The sequence below is a fragment of the Ananas comosus genome, linkage group 1 (genome assembly GCF_001540865.1).
Source record: "Ananas comosus cultivar F153 linkage group 1, ASM154086v1, whole genome shotgun sequence".
Taxonomy (NCBI): Eukaryota; Viridiplantae; Streptophyta; class Magnoliopsida; order Poales; family Bromeliaceae; genus Ananas; species Ananas comosus.
Window position 1 is genome coordinate 2,272,032 of NC_033621.1, and position 22,117 is coordinate 2,294,148.

Here is a 22,117-nt window from a genome sequence, read left to right on the forward strand (position 1 = left end):
TAATAATAATAATAATAATAATAAAATAAAAAATCCGGTGTCATCGTCGTCATCGCCGTTTCCCTCGCCCCCCACTCTGTAGGGAAGAAGAACCAAACAGCGCGAACTAAAAAACAAAAAAAGTGTCATCTTCATCATCATCATCACTTCGCTCCCCACACACCCACTCTCTCTCTATCTCTCCATCTCTCTCTCTCTCTCTCTCTCTCTCTCTCTCTCTCTCTCTCTTGTTCTCCCCGCCGCCGCCACCGCCATGGCGAGCTGCGGCTTGGCGACGGCGAGGGCTAGCGCTAGGGTTAGGGTTTCGGCGAGTGAGTTCCCCTCGTTCCTCCCCAAGGAGGTGGAGAGGATCAAAGACTCTTGCGCGAGAGAATTGGCCAAGAGGATCGAGCGGGTGCCCGTCAAGGTAATCGCGATGGTTTCGTGCTAAGAAGTTGTAGATTTGTGTTTAGTTCTTGCGCAATGCGGAGAAAGTGCAGCGGATTTGAATGGGTTTTTGATTAAATCAGCTTCGGTTTCGACGAAGGCTTATTTCGTTTCTATTTTTGCGTAAATTTGTAGTACCGCCTTTTTTCCTGTATTTGGTGTTAAAGTAAATCTGTAGTGAAGTACTGCGAATGAAGGAAAGCGACAATAATTTACTGTATGAAGTACAGAAAAATAGTTGTTTTGGTTGCTCTTATGGATTAATTCGCAATTGCATGTGACAGAATTGCTAATCTCTGCTGCGAATTTCCACTTTCTCAAATTCATTTCGAGCAAAATAAGATTTTGGAAGGATCAATTTTTGGTGATATTTACCATGAGATCTACTAGCATTTCTGATACTAATTCTGCTATCTTTCAGGTCAGCTTCTCAAAGAGCCCTATATTAAGTAGTTGTGTGAAGCCACTGCAGCAGCAAAGCATGGAGCCAGTTGTTCTTCTCCATGGTTTTGACAGGTATGAGCTTGTTGATGAACAGTCCCTGTTCATCGGTTTCCACAAAAATGAGCGTAAGAGCTGCTCCGACGCGGAGCAGGAATCGGCATGTAGTGTATTAGTTAAAACAAAGAAATTCCAAAGAAATACGATTTGGGCTGCTTGTATCTCTTAGCATTTCCATTAGCCCATGCTTTGGGTTATCGGTAGTTCATTTTGGCTTCCTGCTATACAGATTCTTCACTCTACCCCTTTTACGAAATGCTGTACTTACTGGTGGCCACAGGTTAAAGTTAGAAGCAGAAGCTACGCTGACAGGCGCTAAGCTTTTTGTCTCATTCTTCGTTTTTAAAGAAAACTATATTCTCTTATTAAATAATTAGACGAACTCCTATGAGCTTCGCGGAGTCATTTTCATTTGGCTTCGGTTGCAGATGATATGTTTGCGCTTTCTTGAACACTGAATAATTATTAAATCTATTACTGCTGTGTCGAGATATACATGGTTCCCTGTTCGCTACTGCTCAACTTCGATTTCCGGTCATATAGTGCTAAACCTCTTAAAGATCTTATCCTCAGTTCTTGTTTAGAATGGAGATACACATACCCGTTGCTTGAAGATGCTGGAATTGAGGCATGGGCTGTGGATATTCTTGGATGGGGTTTCTCTAATTTAGGTAGATCCCTTTTCCCATTCTTTCTACTCGCATATTTCAGTTCAGTTCTTGACCAATGAGTGATTCATGGGCTTAACGGGCTTTCTTTTTCAACTTTATTTTCTAAATATCCTTGTCCGATTTCTCCATCACTTTATACTGCTCTGTTATGTCGTAGAAACACTTCCAAAATGTGATGTTGCTGCCAAGCGTGAGCACCTCTACGAGGTATGTATATATTTTTTTTGCTATCAGCTAGCTGTAACTGTTAATTTTTTGTTTGACGTACAGAATATGGGTTGCTATTTTTCGTGCATGTCAATTATTTGCATGAAGTTATACTACAGAGTTGTTTATGATCATTCCGTGGATTTTCTATCTAATCTGACTTTGCATTTATACATCAACAGATGCATGCACTTGCATTGTCTGACAGCAAAAAGCTCCAGGCTTCTTTTTCGTTGAGCTATATTATTCCTGCTTGTTTCTATTATTCTATATGCTCTTCATTAAGTCGCATATTCCTTTTTAAAGCGATACTGCAATATTTTTAACATACTCATGCAAACAACTTTCTTGGTGCTGTAAGATCTAAACTTTGTCTATACGATATTTACATTAACTCCTGATTCCTTATTGTAGTTTTGGAGGTCATACATTAAAATACCGATGGTTTTAGTTGGACCAAGCCTTGGTGCTGCCGTTGCTATCGACTTTGCTGCCTGCTATCCAGAAGCGGTATTGCCATTTAATTTGATTATATGTTTTCTTCCCACCCATAAAACCTTAATTGAAACTTTTATACACTGACACTTAATAGTTTCTTAGATCATGCAAATAGTTCTTTTTCTTGATTTTGGGTGGACATCCCTTGGACCAGTTGTGGAAACACCTGTTCACTAGTTGCTCTTTGGCTCTTACAGGTATCAAAATTGATTTTCATTGCTGCAAGTGTATATGCTGAAGGGACAGGAAACCTGTCTAAATTACCTAAAGTTGTTGCATATGCTGGGGTGAGATGATCTACTGAATATTTTTGCATGTGTAATAGTTTTGGATTTGTTGTTAGCAGGAAAAGAATGTTATGCAAGGGTGTGTTCGATATTATGTTAATGCTTCTTTTTAGTGTTTGGTTCTGTATACCCTTCAAGTTAAGCACACAGAATTTTGCAATCTTTCAAGAGTGATTAAATCTTATGCCGCTTTTACGCTGTACATTTTTTCTAGATTTTTATGTTTCTGAATTTAATTTATATCTCTTTTCCCTTGTGTCAGATGTTTGTGTTGAAGAGCTTTCCCTTGCGATTGTATGCGACCACCTTAACCTTCAACAGTGTTCCAGCTGGATCATCCATTGACTGGACAAATGTAAGCATTATCCAATCCTTCATTTTGTGGGATGAATGGCGGAAATGAAGGTCCTTATTTGTGCATATTACATTTTTTGAAAATTTCTCATATTGTAATTATTTCTCTATCTTTTCATCTGAACTTTAATATGGTCATTTGATGCTGGAAGATCATCCCGATTTTTTCTATCAGGAAGAATAGATGATAAGGAACTTAAAAATAAAATGAAAATTTTGACCAAATCCATAGCTGCAAGCAGTGATATTCTCTTACATATTCAGGTGGGCCGCTTACATTGCCTCTTGCCATGGTGGAAAGATGCAACTGTTCATTTTATGATCAGTGGGGGCTATAATGTCATTAATCAAATAAAGCAGGTAATCAATACGTGCTCTATTTCATGCTGAAATTTGCCACAATTACCCGTGTACCTTTGACCTTTTTCACTCAAAGGCTTCCACCTGCTGGATGCGGTGAGACAATAAGAGCACTTAGATTAACAATGTTGCATTGTACTTGATGACTTCTACGTACAATGCATGTTATTCATAAGTAGACCTACAAAACTAGAAATAAAAATTATGGAACAACGGAGAAAATAGATTATAGAGGAATGGTAATTAAAAGGCAACTACCAATTTATCATCCTACTGACATACATTTGAAGGGAGTAGCCGATAGTCTTTTTCTTTCATTCATCCCTTAGGGATGAACATAGAAAAGTTCTAAGATTTTTCATATGCTTGACACTTGTTTGTTTCCCGCTACACCTCATGAGGATCCGATGAAGAAATGATATCAGCTCAATTCTCTTTCAATAGACCAGTCATTAGAGCATTTGTAATGCTGTCTCTTTTGAGAATTCTTCATCCTTGATTGTATTACCTATCTATAAATTATGCAAAATAGTTATGATATTTGAACCCAGGCCTTATTTGAAGGTGTGTACTAGTGGAGCTCTCAGCATAAGACTTGGTTATTTAAGTTGGAAGATATGGAGTCTCTGTTATTTTATGCTGTGGGCGGAACTAATTGACTTTTCTTGAAATGCATTATTTAGTGAGCAGAAAGTGCTTCAGACATGCAAACATGGTGCTCTTAGTTTGCTCCTGCCTTTTAGATAACTCTTGCTTTTTAACTGCACTTTGGAATATACAGATAAAGCATAAGAGTCTTATCATATGGGGAGAGGATGACCAGATCATTGACAAGAAGCTAGCATTGGTATGTTGACTGCCCCATTTTCTTCCCTTATGTCATTATATCCCCTCTCATTGTGCAATTAGCTCATCCAAAAAAATATTCTTTTATCTCTAGTGAGTATTATGTAGGTGAGGTACAAAGATAACAATGTTGATACTACCCAATTGATCTTAAAGAACAAATGATACTAATTTCAGCTTAGAGTTACATAAGGAAACAGTGCTTGAAACTCAATGTCATTATAATAGTGTAACTAACCATATCGAGATGCCTCTGCATAAACATGAAACTGCTCACGTGTCTTTATTTGACGGTTACCAGGAAAAAAAAAGAAGCCGTAGGAGGTAGTTAATTAATTCCATCAATTTGCTTCTAAGTGAGATTTCTATAGTTTAAAGGGCATCATTCTGATTCCTGACTCAAATGACATCACTATGCAGAGATTGCATGATGAACTCCCACATTCAGCTTTACATTATATCCCTCAATGTGGTCACATTCCTCACGTTGAGAAGCCGAAGAGAGTGGCCAAACTCATTCTTGAATTTCTCAGAGGAGATGTCACAGAAAAACAAAAACCATGGCTCTCAATTGCCTCCCCCTTCCAAATCGAGGAGGTCAGTTAGTCCAAAATTTCTTGACCTGTTTATCGGAAGATTTAATTAAGTGTTACTAACCAAGCTATTTATTGGTTAGTAGTGTAAGGGTAAAACAAATAATTGCTTCTTTTGGGCACATCATTTACTAGTTCAATGGTTGTGTATAAGTTAAAGCACCCTGTGGAAGTGTAATTGTCTTAGAGTGGTAGTTGTAGTTCTATAATTCTTTTAGATTACACAGCGTTTATGAATAATGTAAGTATTATGTTACTCTTCTCCTTGTGACGGTAGTAACCAGTTATGTATCAATTAATGGCTATTTAACATCAGCATCTGTCACTCTTTGTTAGTTGAGAAAGGTCCGTTGATGGGTTGTGTCGGATCAATCCTATTCAGGTCATAGTTCATAGTAGCGAATAAAGAGTTTTTGACTTATGTGGTGTCACATTATGCAAAAATCATGATATCCCTCTTGAGATAGTGATGTGTTGGTCATTCTCAGATTGAAATAAGGTGGGGAGAGAAAAGCCAAGCTGACATAATTTTAGTACAATTAGCCACCAAGTAGCTTTCCCAAAAAAAAAAAAAAAAATCCAATATGTTGGTCCCTGAGTGGCAATTGCTTTGCTTCAAAGAATGTAATATACTCAAATTGGCTTATTTTAAGTTACTTGTCTGAATGCTAGGCAAGCTTGGAACTGTGATTACTGCTCCTCATTGAAAATATCGTTGCTTGGGGCTTCATGCATAAGCTTACTTACAAAAATGACAGCCTCTAAAATATAAGATATTAACCTAATTAAAATAACATGTTAGCTTTTCATAAGATATTAACCTAATTAAAATAACATGTTAACTTAGAAAAGCAGGATTCCATATCTGTCCCTTTATATTTACAATAAGCTAAATTATTGAAAAAAACGGATCGAATCTCTACAACAACACATCACCCATGGGAGAACACATGCCCTGTGGTATAACCTCAAAGTCTAACCATTAAAATTTACCAAATTAACAAACACCAACATGCTAAGTTTTAAATCAAATTTTAAAGAAAGATTAGGGCAGAAAGAAAGATGGTGAGAGGGTGAGGGCTGAAGCCCAAAGCCTTTAGAAGCTGTGGTGCAGAAGCACTTTCAGTGCCATCAAAACTATTTGTGCCAGTGGGGCCTAATCCTCCTAATACACCTGCATTAGTCCCTGTAGATGTAGTTGTAGTCCCTGGTGGGCTGAATATGCTCCCAGTTGTTGGGGTGAATGTGGTGGGAGGTGATGTTGTAGTTGAGGTGTTTGTTGTGGGTGAGGTTCGTGAGGTGCTTGGAGCCCTTGCAGCACTGCAAATATAAAGGGAAAAAGAAAAGGGTTAGATTGAACCGTAGTTTAATTCCAATGTTTGAAAATCATTATCATATTAATTGCATCTGAAAAGTTATGCTTAACTATTGCTTTGTCTATTTACTCTCTAATGATCCTACATTAGTAGAGCAAATGATTGGTATGCTTAAGTTTTGCTTTAAATTTGATATTGCTGAAATCTTTATAGAACCCATAATAGGTTTTTATCTTGTGTCTTTCAATAACAAGCAATATTAATGGGCTTCAAAAATGCTATTTAGTGACATGAAAAAAAAAAAAAAGGAAAAAGATAAAGCATCTATACCTTGCATGTCCTAGTGTAGCCCATTTTGTAACCATAAATGTTTATTCACCGCGCATATGATTTATTAAATGTGTGGCATAATTTTGTGTTGAATTATATGAAAAAGCCTATTCTACATCAGTGAAATCACAAGCCAATAAGGAGTACATTAAATACATTGTTTATGTGGACGGTATCATGCTAAGAGAGGACATTATGATTGCCTGTATTCTTACAGATGATATTGGTGCTGCATAAACCAAATAGAAAAAGCATAACAGAAAAACCTGCATATTTATTTACCTTGGAGAGGCAGGATAGGTGCAACCACTTGAACCTGCATAAATAAAAAATGAAAAAGAATAAATATAAATAAACAAAAATGTATGGAGACCCCCTGGATTCTTTCGATTTTAGTTATTGTTTGAACTTTGAATTTAGAATATCTGAAAATTAATGTCTCCATTTGCGATCGAGGATTCAGTATTAATAGAACCAGCCTTTTCTTGGGCTGAAAAGAGGATATAACTGTTAAACTAAATTAATCACTGTCAAACTTTATGAGATCCCTAATTCATCTGATGAGATTAACCGAAATCAAAACAATGAGAACGGTAAAAGGGGTGCCAATAGAAAAACAAAAACATTAGTGCCCTATTTCATAATAACCTATAGTTGAGGGGACTCCCATACATTTTTCCCTCAGTAAAAAGAATAAATAGAGATAGAAAGAGATGTTCCATTGTTTTAATTTTCCTTGGTAAGTTTTGGGGACCACTAATGAGAGATATATAATAGATGGATAATGGATAGATAGAGACACAGATAGATACTGATTTGTAGATAGATTTCTTTCTGAAGCTGATAGATAGAGATAGATGAAGAGATAGATACATGGATAGGTAGATACACAGAGAGAGTATTACTTGGGTCAGTAGAGGTGAGAGTGGCTGTGCCAGAAAAGTCACAAGCCCCCTGGGTCTGATCCTTCCTCTGGTAGTAGCTGTTTGCAGCATAGGAGCAGTGGGCTACCACTGTGTTGGGGCTGTAGCATCCCCCAGTTTGCTGAATAGCACTGCAGTCAGCCCCAGAACCACATGCATAGTCCAATGCGCTTTGTAGAGCACTTGTGTTCTGATCAGACCTGCAAATGCACCATGCACCATCTTCCACCAAAAAAAAAAAAGAAGAAAAAAGGTTTGTGTTAGTATTTTGGTTGATCTACATAACTTAAGATACAATTTGCTGTCCCTTTTCTTGAGAGAATCAAATCGTATCTGTTTGTATATGCATCCTTCGATACTTGAAGTAATATTTGTAGGCATCATTCCATGGGAAAGAACAGCAAAGCAAAAACTAAACAGGAATATAACCCAGCAGGAAAGAGGAGGAGATTTGATGAGAAGAAATAAATGAAGTGTTAAAGGGCTCCAACCAAGCTCAAAAGTTTAAGCTGATAGTTAGAGAAACGCCTCACAGGTTTGACTTCTATTTGTATCTAATATGGGACCAGTATTTTTAATATAAATAGATGGGAATTAATTTACTCATTAGGTTAAAAAACAAAACTGTAATTATGTACAGTAAAGCCATTTTCTAACATTTTCCTATTAGCTAGATAATTATCACTATACTTTATGTGGTCCATGAAGAAGAGAATGTCATGATCAGATGGAGAAAAAAGAATAACTAAAGAAGAGAGCACCACAAAAAAGCACAAAAGGATCTCAAAAAATCATCAAACAAAGATGAATGTGTCACCTTTTGAATATGCCTAGAAAATTAATGGTAAAGAAGAAAGATCGAAATGAACTATTAATTTGCTTAAACATCCCTGTACATGAATTCCACTAGAAATGAAAAGAAATAATAACCATGTTGAATATATTTGTATCTCCACTGAGAAATGATGAAACTAGTAACTAAAGGAGACAACAAATATAGTAAGTATAGCTAACCTGAGCCAACAATATTGGTCACAAACAGGAGTACAAGGAGCAATGAAGCATTCATTAGTGATACAAAACTGTGAGAGTACATGTTTAGGAAATTAAACGGGGTTTGCGCAGAGAGAGGTGGTCCGTGAAACTACTAATGTAGGGATGCATGGGGGGTACATTTTGAGGTGTCTCTATCTATTGGTCTTTGACAGCCTACCTACTAAGCATTACTAAAGCACCCTGCAATGGCAACAAAAAACTTGGAGAATGTTCTGAAGAGCTTCATCTCCATTGGTCGAACGTCGCATCGGTATGTAACATTTGGTCAATGATATGGAATTGTTCACAAGTTTCACCTTACATTTTTTAAGTTTATTGTGTGTTTTTAGTTTTCTTCTTTCTCCTCAGTTGATGTGTATGGTGGTTTTGCTCACCTAGATGTTGTTTAATTGCTCTTAGCTGGTGAGCTACCTCATTTGCTTTCTTTTTGATAGTTTTAGTGAGTAGGAGGATCCCCTCAACCAATTAATGGGGAATATTGTCTTTGAAAAGGCTGTGCTGTCCCAATGAGAATATTACACATAAAGAGTATATGAATATCAAGTCAAATGTAGTTTGAATAATTTTAAGATTATGGTAGTTTGGTGCTTATGTTTATGTCTTATCTTAAGGGCTTAATATGTAAGGTATGTATGTTGACTAGATGAGATAAGGTTGTTGCATTAAAGAGTGGAGATTTTCTCCAACCCAAACTGGAAAGTTTAGACCGATGCTTGTTGAGTTGGACAAAAGATAAGAGGTTGATCCTTTTCGGTGGGGCTAGGTGTAGCGAAAAGTTTTTTAATGTAACACTTTCACCACATAGAATATTACTCAAAACTAATCGCATTATACCATACAGGATGCATGTGTTGACTTAAAGAGACCATCACCTTGTCCTGTGGCTGGATACTAGATTGGACAAGTCGCGTTCGAAATAGCGTGAGGCTGGTTGGGCCGAGTTATATTCGAAGTGGCGTTAGGCTGATTGGATCGAGTTACAATCGAGATCCGTAGGTGCTGTGTCTGTATACTTTAAATGAATTGATTGCGTATTTCTAATAGCTTAAGCTTTTGAGATTAATGGTTAGCGCCAACGATTCAACTGAATTTTAATCAATGATAGTAGGGTAATTTTAAGTAAAATAATATTTTAATTTTTTTTAATATTACTTGTGTTTAATGTCGAAGCTTTTTATTAGATGTTGCAAATCCTATGAGGAAATAAGTATATAACATAAAAGACCAAACGGACCGTGTTGACCCGTGACCTAACAAACGGACTCTGTTGAGCTCGGTTATAATTTTTTTTTTTCACAAATATAATTAAAACTATTCAATTTTTGAATAATTTAATCAAAATACTATCTATAAACTGTTGAAAACGTGTTTAGCCAATAAATAATAACTATAATATATATGCTTCATAAAACTAAGATTAAAATATAAAAAATAAATTTAGAAATTAAAAAGATTTAAAAATTAAAAATTAAGAAATAATTGGACCAGCCCCTCATTCGGCCATTACCGGGGTAAACACTATTCGGTTAAAACCGAGTTACCGAACCGAACCAGTTTTCGGTTTAAACAGTTCGATTCGATCTAAAATTAATTTTTGGTATATTCGGTTCACGCGTCTAACTTGATATCCGAACCGGTCGAATTAACGGATTAGATGAGCTAAAATATATATAATTTTTAGGCTAAAAATTGAACAATATGTTGTCCTTTAACATATAGGATTCAGTGATGAAGGTCAGTTTTTTTTTAATGTTTTGCGAACAAAAAAAAAAAAAAAACACATAATTCCCATCGAACTAATCAAAATCAGATGTTCTTTTCTAACTGAGAAAAAGCTTCAACATTAACGCACGACTGGGACTTGAAACACCAGGTAAAACCAATAATTTCTCTAAATTATGGTCCATGAGCACTCTCTTCCATTTCTTGTTGATTTAGGGCGTGTTTGTTTCATCCGAACACACGGACAGAACGCAAACTTGGATGACTACACGTGCTTTCAGGCGAGCCGCTGAAAGGAAAATCTCGATGACGAACAGTGGGGACGGAAAGATGAGCTGCGAGTTTATGGAGCTCAACTTCGTGCCGCAGAAATGCAAAGTCCCGAGCAGCCCCTTACCGCCGCGGCGGCACTATGTGCTTCTCAGGGCAGGCATACGAAAATTTGTATCTTAAGTTTGGGAATGCAGCAGACTAAACCATCAGTACAGCCACGCACATGCAACCTACAGACAGTTTCAGAAAACCAAAATGAAAAACACATGCCTGCAGGCATATTAAAATTAGCTTGCACAAATTTCACGGTGCAGTTACGGTGACAAGTAGTGAAAACGACATCCTCAATGTGCACTTCAGAAACTTTCTCCCTCAAACTCTTAACCGTATAAACAAGAAAAGCATGGTGGTTATGTCACCATCACCAACCCAACAAGATAAATAAGAAGCAACACAAAAATTTGAGTCTTAGAAGTACCAAGACCCAGATAAAACCTGATCTTTCTCAGATGACGCATTTATCTATCATATCATTCTATCTGGTATAAACTATAAGGGCCTCATGCAATTTTCTGGAAGCAGCTCCTTCAAGAAATTTAACTCCTATTTCAGAAAACCTATTTTAGAAACGAAGCCAAACGGTCAACTGACCGTTCGAAGACTCTATCACCTCATCATTTGTACAAAATAGGATCCTGAATTTTCTCAGCAGTTTCAATAGGTTCACTAACTAGTGTCTTTTCGCACAAATTCCTCAGCTTTTCTTTCATAAACTTCACTACCAATCGAGCATCTTTCGGTGAAATTTAAGAACATTTGTGTACACTCCGCCATCCCGGAGAATTTATATCAAGTTTTCAGGGGCCAAACTATAATAGAGGGAGACAATAAAACTGCAAAAAAGAATAATCTTATATGTATTTAAAGATGCTCAAAAAGGACTTTTACGAAAGAAAAACTTCAAGCCAAGGGATTTATATATCAGGGCAAAAAAGTTAAAAAACTTGTTGGTAAGCTAGGGACCACTAGTATGAAAGTAAATATCATTCATGCAGAGTCACCTAGAAAGCTTCTTCTACTAGATACTGGGTATCTCCAGAAAAAGTGAAGGAAAATTAGAGGTTACCTGAAAAAGACTGCTACCTTTATCTACTGAAAACCCACATAAATGCACCCTATCAGAAAAGTTCAAATCCGATAAAAGTATGGTGCTTAGGAATCTTTACCACAAGCCTTTTCTGATTCACAGTATCAACTGAATGTCACTGCAGTCGAGGCAGGAAATCTCAGCAAAACAAAAAAAGGAACAAATCTTTGTGATTCTTACCTTAACCTATTTAACATCCATACACTACCTAAATGAGCTCAGCAAACAAACAAGCAACAATAAGTCATTTTTCACACCCAATACTGGATAGAAAGCACAGGTAAAAGAGAGTAAAATGGCTAAGAACATTAAGATTTATGAAGTCTTACCAGCCAGCAATAATAGGATGAGGGACCAACAAGGATGGCAGGTCGAGATTGAAATTGTCCGGTTGTATTATTTCTTCTTAAATTAGAAGATGCAGTTAATGCTCGTCCACGTAGGAATGCAGCGAGTCCAACCACCTCCGCTTTTTCGGGAATATACAAGAATGTACTCTTTACTTTAATGGGAAGAAAATTACAACAACCAGCACCAACTTCACAGGCTGGCACAGATATGGCATTCCCTTCTTCTATATAGTATATGATGGCTACAATCTACACCATCTTAAACTTCTCTTATATGCTTATGCATATGAAAAGATGCAATGGGGGACAACTAAAGGTGGCCAAAAGGTCAAAAGAAAAAAAAAAAATCAATAAATTTACTATCTAGAGAGAAAAACAAAGCATCCCCTCGGGAATATTTCCGGAAACGGAAAATCCTGTAACATATCTCTGAGGAAGTGTTTTACGAGGGGCAGTCGTAGAAGTTGATGAGCCGTCAATTTTTTCTGATTGACTTTGACCATGGAACTTCCCCAGTCGGTTGACCATGGAGAATCTCTCCAAATCCTGGCACTCAAGCCGTACGTCTAACAATGAAGTCCTCTTGTCCAATCTGAAAAATAAGCAGAAAAGGAATATAAGGATGAACAGATTTTAACGTCTGATGTGATTATTAAACATAAACAGGTACTTGAATTAAGGAAAAACTGACCTATGTGCGGAGAACCACAACAAAACAGAAGATATGAAAATAACATATAAATAAATAAAGAAAGAAGAAGAGTTTCCTGATTAAGGCCCATTTATAAATGCACATACCTTATGAAATCATTTTCTAGCTTTTTGGTTCTGCCAATAATTTCTTCCACAACTCTTGACAGGAAGTTGCCTTCCACTTTCTTAGCATTCTTCTCTGTTTCAGATGAACTGATAAATGAAAAGAAAAAATGTCATTCAGAAGAGCATTAATGAAGTTTTTGTTGAAGAAGGCATAGTTAGACAGAAAGAAAAACACAGGGCAGAAATGCTATACTGTGGATGGAAGTCATATGTCAGATACTCACTCATGCTCATTATTTTGCTGCACACAAGAATAACTTCTTGAGCAAGAGATCAGGTTGCACGCATCCCCTAATGCTAGTTTAGCAACAGAATATGTCACGTTTTCATATGCTGAAGCAGCTTCTGCTTTCAGAAAAACACCTGGTGCAGCAGGTAGTAGATGCTGCATTAACTGAGTAGTCAAAATCAGCCTCTTTCGTGGTGGAGAGATTAATGGACCATCCTCGAGCATTTCAGCTTCATCTTCCACCTGTAAGAAAGACGAGGTACATAAATCATAATTATCCAAATTATCCAAAGCAAGACATTCAAAAGCAGTAAAGGACCTAGGAGAAAATAAATCTGATACTGAACGAACCTTCTCAATCAACCTATTAGCAGCCCGAGCCCAATTTAACTCTGCCATTCTGCAAGCAACATAGAATCTTTTAATTCATTTGAAAGCTCGAAACAACATAAGTATCTGACTATCCAACCACTCAAAAGGTCGAAAGCACAAAAACATGGAGAAAATTTGTTACATGTAGAAAAGAAAATATTACCTGATGCTTATTTGCCCTTGGGATCCTTCAATGACCTTGTGCCAAGATAAGGGCTCAGGCGTTGCAGCCTTGCGCTTCTTTGGCCTTGTTGGTACTATTGCGGATACCATACCTGGCTCAATGATACCAAACTGACCGCTATTAAGTTTTTTCTCTGCCAAAATATTAGTATTCAAGCTCCCAGAGACTTTTGGCAAGTTGTATTGCATGGCAAGAGTATGACCATTTCTGTAGATCCCATGCTGTTCAAACCAGGAAGGATCTATCTGAGGACTGATCTTAGGGTGCTCACTTCCCTCTACAGAATGTGACGCAGGACCTGGATTAAAAGAGTGAACACTATTCTGAAATCGTGCAATGTGCATATCCGGGGAAGATGCTTCTCTGCCAGAAAGCTGAGAAGATACGTTTACACCATTATCTTCATTGTTGCTTGAAGCAAAGCTAAGCATTTTAACCTCCGAAGGATATGCATCGTGCAAATTCCCGGCAAGTTTATTATCTACAGAAGCTTTAACAACACTATTCTGCCTCTGGTCTATCAATGAAGTATCAGAACCAAATTCAGCTCCTTTCAGTCTCTTGCCAAACCTGTCACTTGGCTCAACATCAGTACTCCTCATAGCATGCATTTGACGCAGTAAGGAGTAATCATTCTGGTCTGGATTTTGATATGTGAGATGCTTCTGCAAAGCTTCTTGCCCTTGTGATGCAATTCCTTTCTTCAAGACAACTGCCACCTTCTCAGAAGAAGGTTGCATTTCAAAATGACCCATGACTTGTCTATTTTCTTGATTTAGTGCATTTGAAGAACTAGTACCAATGTCAGATGAAGCATTTTCCCCCTTCTTTCCAAAATCATTTACCTTCGGCAATCCCCATAAATTTGCTTGTCTTGTATTATTTGCTAAAATCAGGACCTGGAGTACATCAGGGGTGAGCTTATTTGGTTGGAGACCAGCTATACGTTGAGCTGATAAGTTTGTCCATACATTCTTGAACATTGTTGGGAGACCAGCTTGCTGTGAGATGCCTGAAATAGGAGGTTGTGATCCCGACCTATTATCTACTTGCTGGTCACTTCTATTCTGAGGAAAACCAGCATTCCATTGCCTGTTATTATCTATCTCTGCTGAGTGAGACTCTGAATTCTCAAGTGCACGAGATGTATTCGCATTGTTTTGGATGCCAAAAGGGAAACCTGGATACTTGGAATTTGATTCATGCCCAGTTGAACTTGGGCTTTGTTTCTGATGCCTACAAGATGGATCGGAGGGAGTGATAGTTGGCGAGTCGACCTTATTTTGTGAACAGGAGGTTTCCTTGTAGGGTTGACCTGGCACAGAGGATTTATTATCCACATTTGCTCTTTGATAAGCTCCTTGGGTAGCATGCAGGGATTGGAATGAGTTTGTAGAAGTTTCTTGTGCCTGATCTTCATCTCCTTGCGGGAATTGACCATCCTTGCCGCTGAAATCATTTAAGGAAGTCTGATGGGCGGTGTGACCTGAAATAGGTTGCCTTTGAGATGGTGGGGCCAAGCGTAGACCAAAATTTTGCAAAGAAAAAGGCTGATTAAGTTGTCCATCAGAAGCAGCATCCCCAGCAGTAGCAGGTTTGGGTACATGGAATGTAGAAACAGCGTTGCTATTTATTGACTGGTCCATCTTTTGAAGAAGTCCAGGCATATTTTGACTGCAAATGATATTAGAATGTTCAAGAATCAAAAGATTTGCATTTTATGGAATAACTGATGCCAAAGACAACAAGTATCCGCTCATGAATCATGATACATGGAAGCAGCCAGTTAAGTAGTCTGAAAGGCATGAATAGTCATGTAACAGTGGAAAATTCCCGCCCCGCCCCCAAAAAAAGCCCCCTATGAGACTCCAATATGACTTCAATTTTCCAAAACAAATAAAGAAACGGCACATCAAGTTTTATCACCAAAGTTCTGAGGTTTTAAGATAGGTTCGGTATTCTGCATGTAACCTTTCTGTAATTACACCTAACTAGGACTAACCTTGCCTGAACTGTCTTATTCTGAGAATAGAGAGCTGCTGAGCCATCGAAGATAGATCCAATAAGGTCACTTCTAGGGATAGCACGCCTCTCTTCCGCCGGTATAGTTCTCTGTAAAATAGTAAGGTTCCATGAAAGCAAGATGGCAGTATTAGAATTTAAACCACAAAATCGAATAAATAAATTGCAGTTTGCCCTTCAGCTTTATACAAAAGTAACAAAAGATAACATGCTTACCTCTGCAAAATCCAAAGAATTGTTTGAAGCAACACCGGCAGCCACTTTTGAATGTCCAACATATCTTTTTCCCAAATTATTTGATCCCCCATCAACAGAATGTGGCATACCCTGAGAATAAAATGGTTGATTTGTAGTAGTATTTGTTACCACACTTCCCACTAAATGGTTCTGCAACATGTGCGACCCCATATTATGTTGTGTAGAGGGACTGAAGGACTTTTGGGTTGGCTGATTCTGGTTTCTTCCCAAATCTTCAGCATCCGAGGGAACCACAGAAGAATTACCTACAAAATGATTCCCATAATAGTTCTGAGGCTTACTATGTACCTTCTGATTTGGTTCCTCAACAGCTTGCAGTGTGTTTGAGTTCATGACAACAGCATTCCGATCTTCATATTGCATTAAGTTATTTCTAGCTGGCATAGTTGCCTTCCATATACTGCTATCATTATCAGATAACTTTGATGCAGTATTTCCACCTGTAACAGGGGAACGATTGGAATTGCCGCCAACTAACTTATCATTGGACTGACGAGAGACACTGTCAAAGGGCATTTTTTGCCGTGAGACCCAAACACCTTGCATACTTTGTGAGCTAAACTGCAAGCCTGCAGAACCTGAATGGCTTTCTGGTCGGAAGTGATCATTCCAGGTAGTTGGCTGCTTCTCATTGTCATTAGGTATAGATGAATGGTTTATGATAGACTGTTCAGTGTTTTGTAAATTCACACCACTCCATTGTTCCTGCAGTCCATTATCGCTGCTTGATTCCTGTAGAGCCTCTTGCATAAGGGCACTCCAGCTCCCACTATTGAGAGATGGAAGAGCATTAAAACAATCATTATTAAAAGAGTTCCCCTGACTACAGACTCCAGTGGAGCTCCCAAGAGATGCTTTCCAAGTATTATCATCATCACTACCAAACAACAGCTTCTCTTCTGTTGGGTCTAGACTAGTCATACCACCAGCAGGCCCCATCTGTGTTGTTAACTTTTCGTGTGGACTCCCAGACCACTCACTTTGATTCACTTGTTGAAAATTCCCTGTGGTGTCACTATTAATATAACTTTGCAAAGGAGCACTGTCTTGGAAACCTTTTTCTTGGAAGCTGTGCATAGAGTTTGTATTACCCTCCTGCATGTAGCCCTGTTGAAGAAAATTCCGTTCATTGTGAAAAGAGTTGGATGGATTTGAACTCATATCCACAAATTGATTGTTTGGAAACATAACTCCATTTGCGAAATTGTCTGTGGCAGGAGAACCACCAAACTGTACCTGGTTCATGCTATCAGCAAAAAACATTTGAGAGTTATGGGGTAATTTTGAATTACCTCCTACAGTATTATTTGGCCACATATAACTTGGCGTGTCAGTTATGGCCATTTCATTTGGCATTGTAGGAAAATGATCAAGGGTTGGTGGTTTTGTAGTAGAATGAAACTGGCCAAGAGAATTTTGCTGCTGAACTCCATGATGGGGCAGTTGAAGTTGCTGTTGCCGCTGAATCTGTTGCAACTGCTTGTACATCAACTGCTGTTGCCAAAGCTGCATCTTATTACTATCCTGTTTGTACCAAGCATGAACCTATGACATTCAGAGCTGATACAGAAACTTGCGATGGCCTCTTTTACAAGGCAATAAAAAGCTTCTGGAACACTAGTCTCCTTAGCAAATGTCCATGGGTCTCGTTATAAAATATGACCACTGATGAGGGTACACATCTTCAGATAAATCTGTCTGATTCAGGATAACCCACTCAAGCTGTAAAGCTGGTTTCTAGCTTGAAATTTAGCCCATCCTGCTAGATGGTCAATGACGTTAGATTGCTGCCAACAATCAGTTAAGACCCTAACATGCCACTCCCCCAAGCTAAGTCCGAGAAACACCGAGATTAAGAAACTACAAAGTAATAGATTGTCAGAAACAAAATATCTTAACCATAATAACATATCAAAACAGCAAAGCATCACGCAGACTTATTTATTTATTTATTTATTACTCTCCCTTCACCCACCCATGTTACATATAAGGCCATAGAAAGAATTTTACATATAGATTTCTAGTATACATGAGAGTTTAAGTAAACTGCAGAGACCTATAAAATATATAAAAAATGCATATTCACTGATTACTCATTAGGCTTTGTCCTTGAATCCAAGGTAAGTTGTTGATAAGACAAACACCTAGCAAACTTTCTCCAAGTATTAACAAGGGAGAAATAGAGTTAAGGTAAGGAATTGTGGAGCTTTTCTAAAACTATATTCCGAAGCGCATACCCAAACCAGCATTAAACAAACCTTGCAACAATCATAAGTGTGTTTTTGTTTCCTTAGCCTCAAGCATCGCTTCATGACTCTCAATGTCGAACCAAGACCTTCCGTTAAAGTTTGAGTTCAAAACTAGCTAATAGGTAATCCATCAAAAACCAACAAAATTCAAAGATAAATCTTTTGGACCAATTGCTGTAAAAATGTTTTGACACACGAAGTAACCACAAATCAAGTATCTACACCTTAATCCACCACAAGCAACACTCTATATGGCAGAAAATGACAAAACTGAACACCTCACTCAATGAAATCATAACAAAAGGACAACTGAGCAAAAGAACCACAAACCCTAGAACAACAACACCAGAGCTTAACGACATAAATACTCCGCCAAAGCTCTAAACTCAGCTCTTAATGCAAAATATACACCTAAAAATGAAACCTTTCCCACTCTCTCTCCCCCTCTCTCACTGATGAGTTCCCTAGACTAGCAAATTTGAGCACGAAATTCCCAATCTATGAGGTCGATCACATCAAGAGCGCAAGCTAAAATCAACACAACAAACAGGTAGAGCGGATTAAGGCGAGCTAAAGCCTAGATCGATCCGAGATGAGAAACAACGCGATTTGGGGGTTTTCCGAGGACTCACCCGACGATCGCGACCAAAATGGGATCGAAGAGATTCCGCGCCCGACCTAGGGTTAGGGTTCCCTCCTCACCGATTCCACTCTAGGGCTTCGAATTCGGCGTCGTCTCCTTCCTCGGCGAGGGAAATGGAGTAGTGGGAACGAGAGACGCGAAAAGGGGGCAAAAAAGCTAAAGCAACAACAACACACAGTGAGAGACGATTTCAACGTAGTGAGAGGGGAAGAAGCGTCCGGTTCGGATCCGAACCTTTCGGTTCGGGGGATCCGAACCTGTAGGTTCGGACCCGAACCTGAGGTGGGGAAAGGATTCCCACGCTTCGGCGATCTCGACCGTCCGATGCGGGCGCGTTGCGTCACGCCGTATCGGACGGATGGGAAAAGCGTGGGAGCCTGTCAGATAACGGCGTTAAGTGACGGCGCTCACGGCGCAGGAAACGAACGTGACGTAGCGAGAAATTTTTTTTTGTGAACCTAGTGTACCACGTCAGTATTTTTTAAGAATAAAGTCACAATAGCCCTTTAATTTTTTTTCCTAATTACAGTTTGCTAAACTAATATTTGTTTGATGCACAGAAACCTCCTAAAATGTTGTTTGTTAGTAATTATTTTGGCTCGTAAAACATGATACGGTGTAAAGGTAATATTTTCTAGTTTACTAACCGACTGTCCCTAGAGCAAGTGACAAAGGGCTTGGTTGTTGGTATCCGAGATCCAAGTTCGAATCCTAGTTGATTCACATTTCTAGCTAAGTTTATTTCTAAATGAAATAAACGAAGCGGGTAGCGTGCTACGTACCTATTTCTCAAACAAAATTTTTTTTTTTGTTCAGTACTATGTCATAAGTTACTATAACATAGCTTAAAATGTAACATTTTAATCGTCTCCGATTTCAATTTTAGCTCTCTGATAGCTCCGTCATGTAAAAGGATAAAAAAATGCTATGTTTATAAACCAGTGTACATGATGATATTTACTCTCCCCCTAGTTTACATTTTACTATCCTGGACCTGTTGTAAAATGCAGTACATGATGATATTAATCATCCCTTGTTTATACTTTATCAGCTTCGTTGAGTTGGATCAGTAAAACCTTAGTCGATTGAAGAAATATTTGTAGCTTGATTGTCACATGATATTGTGCTATGATATCGAAGAAAATTCAATCAAATGAGAGATAAGAAATATGTACATATTTGAAATTGTAATCTACTCCAGTTTTGATTAATTTTAACAGAATTTTCAATTGGCAACAGGTGAAAAACCAAGTGCATATGCAAAGAATTTGGGACTACTACTTAGTTAACTGCATTTAGCGCTTATCTTTGACAACATCTGAGATTACATCTATGTTCGATAGGCAAATCGTACAAATGACAGTGAAATCAGCATCGTATAAAGTTTACAATTAACGTAAGATATATATGACGATTTTCTATACAATTCATTAAAATCTAAATACCCCAAACAGCTTCTTAACTATAAGAGAAAGTAACTCGAACGTTTCGAAACTTAGAAACCATTTAAGCTTTCAACTAGGAAAACTTATCAATTGCTTCAACTTGCTCTATGATGGGTAAATAATAACATGCTCTTCGAGCGAAAAGAATAAATGGAAATGATTATCGTGCGTATGTTACAAAATGCAAAGCCCGATGATTTCGAAAAATGAAACAAAGTGCTAACTTCTGAGGTTGTACTTAGTACCACTCTTGTATGCATTTTGAGCTTATATATTGAATAATAAAATCGGAGACTGTATATTTCACAGATGAACTCCTTGCGCTATACATGACGATTTGCTCACCAACTTTCTAAATTACTTAACCAATTTAATTTCCATTATACTAAGAATTTACACATGCATTTGAATTAACAATATGAAGTATGTCCACAACCATATAGTAAGTAGTAACATCTCACAACTTCAATACTACTATATATATATATATATATATATTTCAAACATAAAATAAAAAAGAATAAAGAAGATATGTTATTGATTGTTTCCTTGTCTTTTCAACACAGTTGCACCACAAGTATTCATTGCTTTTTGACAAAAAAGAAGAACATTCCAAATTCCTTATGCAAATGCATTTTACTTATCTCATTTTCCTTGGCTCTATTCCCAATCACACACACGTACCCATAAACCTTTTGGAATGTTCCATGCCAAAGGAAAACAAAAGAAAAAAAAAAAAAAAACCCTTACAAAGCAGTATACGGCCACCAAAAAAGAGGGAAGAAGTGCCACGTGGCACTGCTTCATTGGCAAAATGAGATCATCTTGTGATTAGCCACCAAAAAAAGATGTATGATTACGTGGCACGACTTATCCATTGACTCAATTATGTACATGGAAAAGACACTAACATGGTGTCACGTGTCGAATGAGGTGAGAGAATGTGTTACATATGATGTGGGGGAAGCATTAGATACTGTGGCCTTCTTTTATTTTTATTTTTAATTCATCTCCCATTTACTACACTTTGTTTCCTTAAACTAATGCGAATGGAACATTGTAGGAGAGGGTGGAGAAGCTTCTTAGGGGGTGAATTTTAATCCGTTTGAAAATATTGTCACACATTCTTTTCAAATATGGAATCTAATTACATATTGAAAAGTATGGTATTTTGACTTAGCATTAACCAATTGAACTGTGCCGAGTGTAAACAGTTTCTGCAATATGCTTTGCAAAGAATCTGCACCTTTTTTTTCCTTCGAGTAATGCTTTGGATATCCTTTATGCAAGTTGTCTGTACCCGTTGATACACTAGCTAGCAGCAATTTAATTACTTTTCTTTTATTTGTCACATCAGTTAATTTTTTATCGATCATTTTAAAAGGTACAAGTAGATTCAAATAGTTAGCTTTCACACGTGCGACTTCGCACAATCATAATATCAAAAGGGATGTTTGATTTTGATATGAGAGGGATGCATATACACATGGATTTGATTAGTGGCATATATAATCCATAGAAAGATTCAAGATTGTCTCCTAATTATGAGGAATGCCTACATTGACCTGTCACTTTTTAGTACTACACTTGTTCCCAAATAGTGTTTGGGTCATTTGCTTGGAATTTTTTATATTTTAACATTTGAGGATGTAATTGTCAATTGAACCCATGAAAGCAACATCACCACTACTGAGTGACTCATAAACAACATGGTCTAATGTTAGTTTTGTAGCAATCTCGCTGCTAATAACTACATTAGAAGGGATTCGACTCAATTTTAACAGAAATATAATTCCATAAGAAGGTAGTCATCAGCTGAAAATGAAGCTCGATGCATCTATTGCAGCAAATCAAAATTTGCTGATCTATGTATCTAAATTTTTAGAAGTTCAGTTTGCCTGTTGTGTATGCGTGTGCATATGGACGCTCGTTATATATCAAAAAAATGAAAAAGTATGTATACATGTGCTTTCCACATTGTGATCAAATATTTGCAAATCTACAAGTATGCTATTTAATTAATGTTATCGTACAAA

At 37.6% G+C, this 22,117-nt stretch overlaps 3 protein-coding genes across 4 annotated transcripts; 1 reads left to right on the forward strand and 2 right to left on the reverse strand.

Annotated features, from left to right (window-relative positions):
- Positions 234-5,058, forward strand: LOC109708211 (uncharacterized hydrolase YugF-like). The gene is made up of 10 exons (XM_020229862.1): positions 234-406; positions 848-942; positions 1,501-1,598; positions 1,756-1,805; positions 2,220-2,315; positions 2,501-2,590; positions 2,853-2,945; positions 3,209-3,304; positions 4,086-4,151; positions 4,571-5,058. Exons 1-10 carry the CDS (start codon positions 254-256, stop codon positions 4,754-4,756), a joined length of 1,023 nt encoding a protein of 340 aa, XP_020085451.1. The 5' UTR covers positions 234-253; the 3' UTR covers positions 4,757-5,058.
- LOC109709021 (PLASMODESMATA CALLOSE-BINDING PROTEIN 3-like) lies at positions 5,547-8,470 on the reverse strand. Its single transcript, XM_020231064.1, has 4 exons — positions 8,327-8,470; positions 7,295-7,534; positions 6,672-6,705; positions 5,547-6,063 (listed from the first exon to the last, which is right to left on the reverse strand). The coding sequence occupies exons 1-4, from the start codon at positions 8,406-8,408 to the stop codon at positions 5,778-5,780; spliced, it is 642 nt and encodes a 213-aa protein (XP_020086653.1). The 5' UTR covers positions 8,409-8,470; the 3' UTR covers positions 5,547-5,777.
- On the reverse strand, positions 11,882-18,818 carry LOC109720789. 2 transcript variants are annotated; one of them, XM_020248113.1, is made up of 8 exons: positions 18,626-18,818; positions 15,703-17,503; positions 15,467-15,576; positions 13,444-15,138; positions 13,260-13,308; positions 12,904-13,151; positions 12,659-12,766; positions 11,882-12,452 (listed from the first exon to the last, which is right to left on the reverse strand). In XM_020248113.1, the coding sequence occupies exons 2-8, from the start codon at positions 17,254-17,256 to the stop codon at positions 12,224-12,226; spliced, it is 3,993 nt and encodes a 1,330-aa protein (XP_020103702.1). In that variant the 5' UTR covers positions 17,257-17,503; positions 18,626-18,818; the 3' UTR covers positions 11,882-12,223. The 2 variants fall into 2 exon arrangements, with proteins under 2 accessions (XP_020103702.1, XP_020103695.1); XM_020248106.1 differs by having other exon boundaries at positions 15,703-17,604.

Excerpts from the sequence above, each read along its gene's own strand:
- LOC109709021 (XM_020231064.1), bottom strand. The coding sequence starts at position 8,408 with ATGTACTCTCACAGTTTTGTATCACTAATGAATGCTTCATTGCTCCTT. Across the intron at positions 6,706-7,294 it reads TCTCACCTCTACTGACCCAA|GTTCAAGTGGTTGCACCTAT; the intron begins GTAATACTCTCT and ends TTATTTATGCAG. Across the intron at positions 6,064-6,671 it reads ACCTATCCTGCCTCTCCAAG|TGCTGCAAGGGCTCCAAGCA; the intron begins GTAAATAAATAT and ends TTATATTTGCAG.
- LOC109708211 (XM_020229862.1), top strand. The coding sequence starts at position 254 with ATGGCGAGCTGCGGCTTGGCGACGGCGAGGGCTAGCGCTAGGGTTAGG. Across the intron at positions 3,305-4,085 it reads TCATTAATCAAATAAAGCAG|ATAAAGCATAAGAGTCTTAT; the intron begins GTAATCAATACG and ends TGGAATATACAG. Across the intron at positions 4,152-4,570 it reads TTGACAAGAAGCTAGCATTG|AGATTGCATGATGAACTCCC; the intron begins GTATGTTGACTG and ends ATCACTATGCAG.
- LOC109720789 (XM_020248113.1), bottom strand. The coding sequence starts at position 17,256 with ATGCAGCTTTGGCAACAGCAGTTGATGTACAAGCAGTTGCAACAGATT. Across the intron at positions 15,577-15,702 it reads ATTCTTTGGATTTTGCAGAG|AGAACTATACCGGCGGAAGA; the intron begins GTAAGCATGTTA and ends ACTATTTTACAG. Across the intron at positions 12,453-12,658 it reads CTAGAAAATGATTTCATAAG|ATTGGACAAGAGGACTTCAT; the intron begins GTATGTGCATTT and ends CTTATTTTTCAG.